The 13,080-nt window shown below is 45.3% G+C and overlaps 1 protein-coding gene across 1 annotated transcript in view; it reads left to right on the plus strand.

The window, feature by feature from the left end:
• The first annotated feature begins 996 nt into the window (after nucleotides 1-996).
• The window catches only part of pcdh7a (protocadherin 7a), a 36,881-nt gene continuing 24,797 nt past the window's right edge, over nucleotides 997-13,080 (plus strand). Inside the window, exons 1-5 of the mRNA XM_070912239.1 lie at nucleotides 997-2,420; nucleotides 4,170-4,776; nucleotides 4,825-5,346; nucleotides 10,685-11,339; nucleotides 11,397-11,467. Of these exons, the coding sequence (XP_070768340.1) occupies nucleotides 997-2,420; nucleotides 4,170-4,776; nucleotides 4,825-5,346; nucleotides 10,685-11,339; nucleotides 11,397-11,467 (3,279 nt within the window). The remainder of the gene's footprint in view (nucleotides 2,421-4,169; nucleotides 4,777-4,824; nucleotides 5,347-10,684; nucleotides 11,340-11,396; nucleotides 11,468-13,080) is intronic.

A 13,080-nucleotide genomic window follows, 5' to 3' on the forward strand; every position in this document is an offset into this window, starting at 1 on the left:
CATCTACACTCGGTCCATCACATCCATCCCGAACACGAGCTGCACAGGATTACGCTAAATTGATGATGATGTCGGGATCTCCCTTTTAGCCCATCACGAGAAGCTCTTATTTTCTGTTTCACGAGAGAGAGAGAGAGACAGAGAGAGAGAGAGAGAAAAAAAAAATACATATTATGAGAAACTCGCTCTGAAAAAAAGCACTCTTGTCTCCTCATAACTTGCGTGAAGGAATCCGACAGCTTGGCACGTTGCTCCACTGCGGGGGGAAAAATAAAAGAGGAAAACGCAGCGGGATCTGAAGGTAAGAAAAGATCCAGTAGCTGCATCCCAAAGACTTTTTTTTCAAACTGATTTGTGTTCCTCTTTTGGAGATGTGAGTTAATTTTCCTCGGCGTCCGGAGAGCCGAGCAGTGCTTTTTTTTTTTTTTTTTTCTTTTGTGTGGTGCTGCATTGCAGTTTCTAACTGTGAAAAACGCGAGAAAAGCCGCTGTCCCAAATGTGACTGGAATAAAAAGAACTTACAAATGGCTTTATGAACTGATAAGCGTCCTCGTGTGACAGCGGGATAGCTCTCCGGTTTTACGGGAAAGAAAGGAGTGAGAAAGAGTGAAGTGGATTAATCAAAGACTGATGAATTAGTTGGTTTTTCTTTCTTTTTTCACAGCAGGATGGATTTTTTGATATCTTTGTGGCACGAGCAGCCCGGCAAGACAACGAAATTATTATTGTAGAAGTTGAAAAGGCAGCGCTGAGCACAGGAGGAGAATAAAAGAAAGGAGCCTGCACTGCTGAAGTGAACTACAGTGAGTGCGGAAAGCTTTACCCCGGACCTCAGGCGGCAGTCCGCAGAGAGCGATAGGGAGAAGGCAAGGAAGGATAAATCAAACACCCACTCTGTGAGGTTCCCCAGACCACAAAACACCAATAAAGAAGAGACAAGCCGCCGCTGAGAGGCAGACCGAGCGGGAAGGAGAGAGGCGAGAGGAAGAAGGAGCCATGCAGAGGCTTGGTGCAGTGCACTCCTCCGCGGCGCAGGCTCTCAGCCTCGTGGTCTTAGTGCTGCAGCTGCTGACTCAGCTACCGGGTGCCGACTCAGCTCTCCGGTACCGGGTGGCGGAGGAGGGCCCACCTGACGTCAAGATCGGCAACGTGGCCGCCGACCTGGGCCTCACGGCAGGCACGGGCAGCGGGGATGTCACCTTCGCCCTCGAGAGCGGCTCAGAGTTCTTCAAGATTGACAATGTGACAGGTGAGCTGACAACAGGCCCACGTCGCATCGACAGAGAGAAGCTCCCACAGTGTCAGATGATATTTGATGAGAATGAGTGTTTCTTGGACTTTGAAGTGTCAGTGATAGGGCCACTGCAGAGCTGGGTAGACCTGTTTGAAGGCCGTGTGGTCATAACAGACATCAATGACAACACACCTTCCTTCCCCTCACCTGTGCTCCAGCTCTCCGTTGAGGAGAATCGCCCAATAGGAACCCTTTACCTGCTGCCCACAGCAACAGACAGGGATTTTGGGCGAAATGGCATTGACCGCTATGAGCTGATCCAAGATGGTGGAGCTGGGTCAAGTTCAACAAGACGCACAGCAGGAGGAAATCCCATTTCTAGAGTAGATGGACTTGGGGATCGGAGGGGTAGAAGTGGAGATAATGGAGGTGGAGCCAGGAGCACTGTGTTTGAACTACAAGTTGCAGATATACCAGATGGTGAAAAACAACCACAGCTCATCGTGAAAGGCACGTTGGATCGAGAGCAAAAAGACTCCTATGAGCTTGTCCTCAGGGTTCGAGATGGAGGTAACCCACCGCGTTCCTCCCAAGCCCTGCTTCGTGTTTCCATCACTGATGTGAATGACAACAGCCCACAGTTCGAGAGGTCCACATATGAGGCAGAAATGGCAGAAAATGCTCCTCCAGGTACACCTGTCCTCCAGGTCAGAGCTTCAGACCGTGACATCGGAGTCAACGGGCAGGTGGAGTATGTATTTGGAGCTGCCACTGAATCTGTCAGGCGACTCCTGCGGCTGGACGAGGCGACCGGGTGGCTGAGCGTTCTCCACAGGATTGACAGGGAAGAAGTGGCTCAACTGAGGTTCACAGTAACGGCCAGAGACCGAGGTCAGCCACCCCGCACTGACCGCACCACTGTAGTTTTGGCTGTCCGGGATGAAAATGACAATGTCCCAGTCGTAGAGATCCGAAAGATCGGACGGATCCCTGTTCGAGATGGAGCAGCGTTAGTGCCAGAGAATGTTCTCGTGGACACACCGGTAGCTCTGGTACAGGTGTCAGACCGAGACCAGGGAGAGAATGGGGCTGTGACGTGCACAGTTGTGGGAGACGTCCCATTCACATTGAAGCCAGCTGGTGAAACAGTACTCCCACCCCTACCTGCAGATGAAGCCTTTGACAGGTAAGCCAAACCAAAGGTAACCCTTCACAGTAAATTCTCATTATAAAAGAAGGGACTGACTGCTTATTAATAAGTAGCTCCCAAAAAACTCTGAATAAGTTATTTGAAAACAGACTGCTAGATACTGTGGAAGCAGATCCAGTAGAATGAACCAGTATCTAATAATCACTTCCTGGTGTTTGGGTATGAGGATGCACTACTTGTATTGAGGGAACACAAAAATTGTAAGTGATGGCAAGGTAATCATGAAGTAATGATGCGTTTTAAATAATGGCTGTGCATGATGCCCCACTTTACCTGAGGGGGGACATAAACATGAACTAGTATGCATAATAAGAAAATAATATTTGGATATGTGCCATAAGCTCAAAGTTACCGGGAACAATTACTTTTGCAGTGGTTATTATTCGTCAAGAAAAAGGTCATATTTATTAACATGCCATTTAGCAATTTGTTCTCAAGTATCTTATGGTTTTCTACAGTCCTTGATTCAGAATTATTCAGTAACTATCTGTAAACTATACATTAATTTGAAGATATGGTATGTCTATACATTTATTACCAAATTTAAAACTTTACTTTCATTCATAGAAAAAAAGAATGTATGCTTTTTTTATCAGGGGCTGGTACTATTGTTATCCTATATGTTTTCTAATCTTGACAACTAAACATTCAGCATGCAGTTGCTATAAGTCTCACCCACACCACAGCCCCAGCAGGTATTTCTACAGTTTTCCACAGATAATTCAGGGAAGAGTGGCTCAGGTGTTGTTGTATGTAGATTTCCTTTAAACCTGGCTCAGGTTCAGCTTGGTTGCCACTCATTCACCAAGGCTACAGAGTAGTTGCAATGTCACACATTCTGTAAAGTTTGAACATAAATATTAATTAAAGTCAAGGGTTTAGTAATGTTATTCCAACCATGCAGGCTGCAAAGGTCAATGTTCTGAAGTCAATTGCGCAGATGTTTCCTGAAGCTATTGAATGGAGGGAGTGAGGGAACTAGAGAAGGGCATTTTAGGATATTACTGCTACTACTTAAGACACCTGTAAAATAAGGTTTGTTGTTGTATCGACAGTAGGGCTGTCACTGACTAAAGAAATTCTTTGTCGAAGTAATAATCATGAGAGGTCTTCAGCAAATCGATGTTGATTTTGTTGATTTAATTAAAAAATCAGTCACAGTTTCTCCAGTATTATTGTCCCTCTGCAGATGACTACAGACATGCAGGACAATCTAGTTTGTACTAAAGACCAAAGCATATTAGAGCTGAATTGATTTGTTGATTAATCAATTGGTGGATTGACAGAAAATGAATAGCCAACTATTTTGAGAAGTGATTAATCGTTTCAGTCATTTTTCAAGCAAAACTTCCAATAATTCTCTGGTCCCAGCTTTTCAAATGAGAGGATTTGCTGATTTTCTTTATTTCAAATCCTTGTGCACTACATATCTTTGGGTTTTGGACTGTTGGTCATAGAACACAAAACATTGGAGGATGTCACCTTAGGCTCTGTGAAATGAAAATGAGAATATTCCACAATTTTCTGACATTTCTTTAGCATAGAACATTCCCCATAAAAAAGACCAACACAACGACTACTTTAATTTCTAGTCAACCAACACCCTGGTGACTGATAAGTCAGCTAATTGACCAAGAGGGAGCAGCACTAGTATTGTGTTCTGTATTATTTCCATGTAGGGTAGCAGCTAAATTCATGAAATGTACTTTCTAATTATTTTTACAGGAATAAGAAAAAATACTTCTTACATACTTCTGCCTTGCTGGACTACGAGGCCACCAAAGAGTACAGTGTTACCATTGTGGCAGTAGATTCTGGCAGCCCCAGTCTGTCCAGCAACAGCTCACTGATGGTGCGAGTGGTAGATATCAATGACCATGCCCCAACCTTTGCCCAAAACATCGTGGAGGTCCATTTTGCTGAGAACAACTCACCTGGTGAAAGGGTAGTCACTGTGGTAGCCACAGATGCAGACAGCGGCAAGAATGCAGAGATTGCTTACTCTCTGGACCCTGCTGCTAATGGGCCATTTTACATAGATGCAGATAATGGAGATATCCGTGCCACCGGGGTTCTGGACCGTGAGCAGCGAGAGAGGTATGAACTCCGGGTTATTGCCAAGGACAAGGGCACCCCCTCTCTCCAAGGCTCTGCGACTGTTGTCGTTCAGGTGACTGACCGCAATGACAACGCGCCAAAGTTTGTTCAGGAAATCTTTACGTTCTATGTGAAAGAGAACCTGCTTGCCAACAGCCCAGTTGGCATGGTCACCGTGACTGATGCTGACGAAGGCGAGAATGCAGAACTTAGTCTGTTCGTGGAGATGGATGGAGTTGATGAGAAGAAGACAGGAGAGAAGATGGAAGGAGAAGATGGCGAGAAAGAGCAAGAAGAGGTGTTTTCCATTGAGAACAACACGGGAACTATCTTCTCTTCGGCATCGTTTGACCGCGAAAAGCTCTCCACTTACACCTTCCGTGTGCGGGCCGTGGATGGAGGGGAGCCCCGCAAAACTGCCACCGCCACTGTCTCGCTCTTTGTGACAGATGAAAATGACAACGCCCCCTCAATCACCTCTCCAGCCAATGAGTCTTACACCCTCCTTCCACCTGCCAGCAGTGCCCGCACCATTGTCAGGACTGTAACAGCCCTAGACTCAGACACTGGCCCGAATGCTGATCTTCGCTATGCTTTAGTCGGGGGAAATCCCTTCAGACTGTTTGAGATTGGCCACACCAATGGAGTGATCACACTGGCAGAACCTCTGGAGCGGCGCCACAGGGGTCTACATCGCCTGGTGGTCAGGGTCAATGATAGTGGAGCCCCCTCTCTGTGTGCCACTGCCCTGGTTCATGTCTTCATCAACGAGAGCTTGGCCAACGCCACCGTAGTAGATGCACAGGTAATCTTTATATATAAAGATATATATATATACTATCCCTTTTTGATGTGTGCAGACCTCTATTGTTCCACAGAGTTGGTAATGATAGCCAATAATGACAGTGATGATACAGTCCTTTGATCCATTCAAATAATGGGCACTCTGATAACACGTTACAATGGAGTAGGGTGGTAATGACAACTGATTGTAGCTGTTTCAACTAAACTGGTAAGATTATTTTCTTGATAGAATGAGATAAATGCACAATTTCTGCAGTCTGCGTGGTGTTGCAATTTCCTGCCCATTTTTGAGGAAATAATTGTGTCTATATTTGTCCCAGATAAAGAACCCCATTTCCCTTTTGAGGGCAATTGGCAATACCAGCTTCTTTGTAGTTTGGAGGTTCTTTGTCCAGCATACATTCTTATAATGACTATGTGGTTAAAATAACTGTTGTTACTGAAGTGGTTCCATTTTTTCTTTTTTTTATGGTACATTGAACTCAGAGCTTAAAGCATTAGGTGTGTGTGTGTGTGTGTGTGTGTGTGTGTGTGTGTGTGTGTGTGTTAGGGAGAGAGGGACGGAGAGAGAGAGAGAGAGCATTAGGGGTGAGTGTTTTGTGAGAGTGAGAGAGAGAGATGGGCCTGTCCCAGTTTTGGCCTTGTAATACAGAGTAGGTTGAAGTATGTTCATTTGAATAGAAGTTGTACTTTAGCAGTGTCTCTTCACTATAGGCCTGAATATTGATGAGGTTTAGGAGTTTTCTTTGTGTCTTGCAGCACATTCTTAGCAGAAGAAGTGGACATAGACGTAAACTCTAAATGAATAATGTTTACGGGGGGAATAAAGGGAATGTGAAATACTTGCGTACTGATCCATCTGCTATTGTTGATTACATCTGTGTGGTCCTCTGGAAGGACTTCCCAGCAAGATTAGATTTGGCTTGAAAGACCCACACTGAGGTGAAGAGGTAACTGACGAGACTCAAATACATTACTGAGATACCAGAAATAACTACAACAGCATGAGTTCAAATTTAGCTTATGCTATGCTGGTGGAAATCTTTCTCTCTTCTCTTCCCTCATTGTATTAATGAAGTGAACTTCCCATTATGCTTGAAAAAAATGTCCAACTAAGCTATAAATGCCGGCAGGTAATAATTACTAAAACTCTGGCGTGGGCAAAGTAATTTGTATTGACTAATACTTAAATCAGCTCAGTGGCCTCAGTGGTTACTGTTTGTTCTGAGGCTAACAGCTTGTGGTTTTAACCCCCACTTGAAACCTGTGCTCATATTTTCTCAGAGGAAAGGGTCTTTAACTGTCAGGTCTGTGCATGTAACATGACGTAAACAGTGTTGCCCAAAATAGCTCTGAGACATGTGAGAAGACAGATGAGAGGCACAAATTTGTGTGTAAAATCACTTATTTTGCTGGTACCCCAAAATGCCATGCCATCAAAACATTCAAAAGGTGTTTTATTGCACTCTGTCTAACCTATGTGAAAGAAATCAGCCAAAGATTGTGATCTCAGAGGACACAGCTTACAATGCAGATGTTTGCAGCACGTGCTTCTCTACTGCAAACTATGCATGTGGTCATTTTGTGGTGCTTTCCTGGGTGTTTCAACTTTTCTCAAACAGAGAATAAAATAGAAGCAGCTCGGGGAATGTACACAATTTCCAAGTAATAGCTGATTTCCCATTTTCAATTATGTTACCGTATTGCTACTTTAGGCAGTCGCATAGCAACTATAACAACATTGTGTTTTCTGTGCCCTTTAAGTTCTCAGTATGTTTGATTTTAAAGCTACATCTTGTGTTTTAGCCAAAGAAAGCCGCAGAAAAACACGTGTAACTTTTACACGTCCATTACATTCAAACTCCTGCCAAACGAGTTCACACAATGCTGATTAAGCACCGCCAGGTAAATCTCTCTGTATTTCGCAGTACACTGGAATCTTTAAACCTGGTGTCTGTGGCGACATTCCCACGCTGGCGCAATGGTAGTGATGCGTTTTACGTCAACCAGCAAGGATTGGTTTTGCAACTGCGAGTGTGGCGGAAAAACCTAAAAAGAAAAGTTTCTGACACTCTCGATAAAAAAGAAACTATGCGTTAGACGGCGAGGTCACCTGTAGGCATAAGCACGCGTCGACAGTGTTTGTGTAATTACTCTCACTGCCAGAAGGGGGAGACAAAAATTCCGCACTGCAGCAAACGAAGAACAACAACTGAGTACAGATAGAAGGTGTAGTATTTGAGCACTAGCCAGTCAGTAGAACGCCTCATGAATGTAACACTGTCATTTAAGAGTAGAGCGAAAAGTACAAATTGAACAATCAAGGGGGTGAGCATTAGAATAGAGCACTTGGTAAGCACTGGAACAATGACGTTGACAGGTGGAATTAACTGCAAAGTGCCTAAATGACCCGGGCCATTGAATGGAACAATAAGGTGTAATATGTCCAAGCTGGTATAAAAGCCGTCTTTGATTACAATATGCATAGTTTAGTTTGATTGTAGGGAGGAACTTGGCGGAGTAATTGAGTAGAAGTCATTGAAGAGAGAATACCTCCATCTCATAATGAAGTCAAACTGAGTGGTGGATGGGTGCCAGATGTAATTAGGGAAGGAAAGCGGCTGCTACTGCTGCAGCACCGCGGCAGAAAATGACTCCAGTCTTTTCTATCCAACAGTACTGAGTGAACCACATGTTTGGTAATTAGCTGCAATGTGATGCTGCTGAGTTTGAGCTAGAGGAAGAAGGAACTAGAAATAGTTGTGAAATATGAGTCATTGGTTGTCATTTGGGAAACTTTAAGGTGCTTTGTACATCAGAACTTCCCTGTACTGTGAATCTGATTAAGTCTTTTAGTGATAATATTTTCACATTCTTACAATTTGTCTTTTATCTCAGATCAAGAGGGGTTTTTATCTTGAAATGTGGGATTGCTTCCATGTTTTTAAATATGTACAGCTTTCTATTAATATAATTAGCAAACAGTTACCAAACTGCAGCTCTCTGTTCTTGTGATAAACTGTGAATGCATTGAGCAACAACTAAGACCAGGCACTTTCTAAGCTCAGGTCAATAGTGTGGTCAGGGGAGAACTCCTTGTCTTGGTCACAGCGTCAGCATCTGCAGTGACATGCAGATAACAGAATCCTTGGAGGGTGGAACAGATAGATGGTGGAGTTAAGCCCAGCCGGAACAAAGCTCATGCAGCAGAATGGAAGATTCCACTGGGAGTTCGGGATGCGTCAGAGGGATGCACTCGAACACGACGGTAGAGGTGGCCGCTGCGCTTATCCTGCTGAACACTTAACTGTCCTGCGCGTGCCTGTACACACTCACAGTATATACACCTGCACTTGGAACGGCTATACATAGCTTGCACTCAGTGTAGTGTCTCTTCGTCTCACATGCACACACACACACGAGTGACTTGACTCACAAACATACACCTTACACTTGCTTCTCTCTGTCACATATGCCTGCACGCAGACTCTCAAACATTCACAAACTTACACTGTCACATAGTATACGTACATATGGCACTGCATCGCAATTTTCTCGCCCTGTGTTGCGCACACAATACAGCAGACAGTGAAAGATGCCCGGCAGAATGAGAATGGAAAGGAATACTGCAGGCAAGAAGAACAATGGGGGCTGAGGGGAGAGCGGAGCCTGGCGGAGAGGCCCTCTGCAATGGAAGCAGAATAATGGAATAGAACCAACACAACTCTCTCAAAAACAATGAAACTTAACCCAGAGATAGATGGTGATGAAACAATGAAATATAACACGGTCCCATTCTTAGCTTGGGGGTGACGAGAAGTGAGAGTGAATAATGTGGCTCTACATAAGTCTAAGCCTAATATGTCTTGGATAATGCAATAAGCAAGTTATACGGTGCAGCTGAGTGAGCAGCACTCTCTGCAGTGTTACCAATACTCCAAGTTATACTGTGGTTATTTTATTTGATTATTGCAAACCATGGGGTTTTTTTTTTAACTTCTCTCTCTCTCACCTTCACTCTCTGTGTGTCTCCCGTTTCTTCCTGCAAGTCTTATTACCCACCATTCTTAAGGCAGTGGGGATTACATGAGTATATAATTTCCAGCCTTGACAGGCCAAAGGAATTGTCGTATGAGCTCCGAGACGAGGTGTCAAGGCTGCAGAATTAGTTGTCTCACTAGCGGACAGCTTGTGGGCTCGTGTAGGTGCATGCATACATTTCTTTCCATATTTTGTCTCTGCATAATGATTCTCCCAACATAGCTGCTATGTATTGATTAGATATATTCAGATTCATGACCCTGCCCCGTATTACCAGCAGGGCTCTGCAGACCAGAACTCCACAGCCTCATTGTCTCCTTTCGAGCAAGGCTCCATAACCAGTAATGGCTGTGTTTGTGCTTCAGCATAACCCACTTTCTTGTAATGATCCTTTTATTAGTGTACAAACTCAGAGCATGCGTGTGTGCGTGTGCCCCAAGCCCCTTGTTCATAACGGAAGATCAATGTTATTTGTCTCCTCCATCTTAAACCCAAATACAAAATAATGTGTTACAATAGAAGTGTAACCTATATATTGATCAAAATGGATTAGCATGGATTTGCCTTGCATCAAAAAAATATTATGCTTAACAGAACAACAAACCCAAGGCCAAATAGAGACAAAAGGAAAATGGCTCTAAAAATGATATCCATGGAGAACACATATTTACAGTAGCCTTCTATCTGTCTGTCCATCCAATTCTCAGTGCAAAAATTTGTGATAGCAAATCCTTAACAAATCCACGCCTACGCTAACATTTACAATAGGGACATTGTTCATTGATGAGACAGTAGATGTGTTTGTGTGGGGATGTAGTCATAGCATGTCTCTTGCCTCTTTATTGCACATTTATTGACTGTTTCTCCTACTTTCCCCCTTCTAACCGTCCCTGACCTCAATGTCTAAAGTTTCCTTTTATTCTTTTAATCAGCTTTAAAAAGCATAATCCTAGGCATTTCCTGTACCAGTGCAGATGATGCGAGATCACAAGTGGAGAATTACAGACACAACTTGAAATGCTGCAACTAGGAAGCAAGAGCAATTATATATTTAGTGACACGCTATGTGTCTGGGAATAATGGAGAAGCTCCCCTACTAAAACGCAGTGATGAGTTTAATTAAGTTGAAGATGCTGTTTGATGTTTCTCTGTGGCTCACACCCACTGTGTCATCCTTTACAGTCGCCGTGTTTTGGACTTTTTTTCTCATTGATGGTTTCTCTCTTTTTGTTGCTTTTCCTCCTTCTCCCTACATCTTCTCTCTATCTCGTTCCTCTTGTCTCTCCCTCTCACCCCAGGTGGCCCGAAGCTTGATGGCTCCACTGTCACTGGACATCGCAGGGGATCCAGACAGCGAGCGTGCATTAGGGAAGCAGCGCCTCAGTGTAGCTATCGGTGTCCTGGCAGGAGCTGCAGCGGTCATTCTGGTTATCCTCCTTGTGGTCACAGCTCGGCAGTGTGGCGCCCAGGGCAAGAATGGCTACGAGGCCGGTAAGAAGGAGCCAGAGGAAGACTTCTTCAGTCCTCCAGGGGCTCAACCACAGGCCGGCCGCGGCAGGGGATCAGACCGCGGACGCAAACCACGGCGGGACAAGCGCAACGGAAGTGGCGGAAGTGCAGCTGCAGGAGGAGGGAAGTCAGACAGATCGCTTTACAGCGGTATCGTCACGGTCAACGGGCTGCGTCGCCATGCCAATGATGACGACGAGGAGGATTTGAGCAGTGCTAGTGAGCGCCTGGCAGCCCGCTACTGTGTTGTGGATGGTGACCCCGGCAGCCCACGGATGGGCGGTGGCAGGAGACACCAGTCAAGCCCAGATCTGGCCAGGCACTACAAATCCAGCTCACCTCTCCCAGCAGTGAATCTCCAGCCCCACTCCCCCCCAGCCGAGGGAAAGAAGCACCAGGCGGTCCAGGACCTGCCTCCCTCCAACACCTTTGTGGGCAGTGGGGGTTGTGTGGGGAGTGCCGGCTCCAGCAGCAGCAGTAGTGGGGGCAGTGGCAATGCAGATGCCATGTCTCTGGGATCTGACCAGTGCTCAGAGTATGGCTGCCAGACTGGGAACAAGTACAGCAAACAGGTAGGAGCTCTGGGAAGGGACTGGGATGACGTAGTCTCTATGGATCCTCAATGTTGGTTTGCTCTATCCCGTCTTTATTTAAATCTTAAAAATCTCAGTCAGCTCTTTCTGACACTTTGTCCGCTCTTTGGCTCCTGATATCTGTCTCCTCCTCTTCCTCCTCCCCGGCTTCATCTCCTCTTACTCATACATCTGCTGACATACTGTACCACACACCCCGTCGCTAACGTCTAAACACCTTTTTATCTGCACAAAATAGCTGTCAGTGTGTGCACACGCAAGCACACACACGCTTGTGTGTCTGTGTCAGCATCCTAAGCCTGTGAGCAGTGTGACGGTACCCTGCTGTCAGAGTGTGTGTGTGCTCCGTGTCAAACGTCAGTCCTCTGTTTAGCAAGATCTAATGCGGGGGACATGAGTCAACCCCCTACTGTAGCCGAACAATATGTGAATGTGCATGTGTGTATACATGCGTAACTGCGTGCGTGTGCACATATGACCATGTGTAAGAACCCCTGAGGAGTTCAGTTGGACTACGGACAGAGAGGGAGTGGGCGAATAGTTGCCTCCGACAGGGTAATTGGTCATTTTGTGTTTCTGTTTCCCTCGTCAAGCTGTTATCTTTATTCCATTTAGCATATATGTTTATTCTGTACACAGTATCAGTTGCATAGATAATGGATGCACTGGCTTTAGTGTTTGCTCAGGAAGCTGCAGTTAAAAGCTGATGTCCTGCTGACAAATAAATACTGCATAGAGACGGTCACTCACCCCTCTACCCACACACAGACTAATACACACACATACACAGGCACCATCTATCATCGTAGACACACTGACACAGCAGGGTCTCCCTAGTCCATGGGGAGTGCTCCCAAGAGTGATGTTTGAGTGACAGCTAACCCTTCTTAAGGGGGCGGTGTCTCATTTCCTTGACGGACAGCTCTACATTTATCCTCCCTGTGGTGAAAAAGTGCTGATGTGGTCATTAAAAGGGAAGGAGAGGAGCTTCTTAGGCTAATCAATTCATACATGGGCTCTCTGATCCTGCTCAACACACACACACACACACACACACACACACACACACACATACACACTATGCATCCACATACGCACACACACTCCAGAGGTTAATCCATTACGAAGTCAATCCTCTTAATCTGCCGTTCCCAGGGAAAGAAAGTGCTTACTGGGAGAGTTTGGTGTTCATGCTTACGTGTACTCAAAACATGCCAGCACACATACAGAAACTCGCAGACACACAAACTGACAGTGTAATGAATTATTGATCGTATGGGGTAATTAACTCCTCTTCTGCAGTGGAGTGTGCCCCCTCGCCCCCCCCCCCCCAAAAAAAAAATATCCAACAGCGAGTGGTTTCATACACAGCCTTATATGTGTGTGTGTGTGTGTGTGTGTGTGTGTGTGTGTGTGTGTGTGTGTGTGTGTGTGTGCATGTGTCTAAGACTTTGGGTGCTTGTGACTGTGTTGACATACGTGTCAGAATTTGTTAACTTGAACAGTTTGGCAACATTAGTAGGTTTGTGTTGGTGGGTGCCTGTCACTGTGCTTGAGGGACTGCTTATTTCATGAAGACATATGCATTTTAT

The sequence above is a fragment of the Enoplosus armatus genome, chromosome 2 (assembly GCF_043641665.1).
Source record: "Enoplosus armatus isolate fEnoArm2 chromosome 2, fEnoArm2.hap1, whole genome shotgun sequence".
Lineage (NCBI taxonomy): Eukaryota > Metazoa > Chordata > Actinopteri > Centrarchiformes > Enoplosidae > Enoplosus > Enoplosus armatus.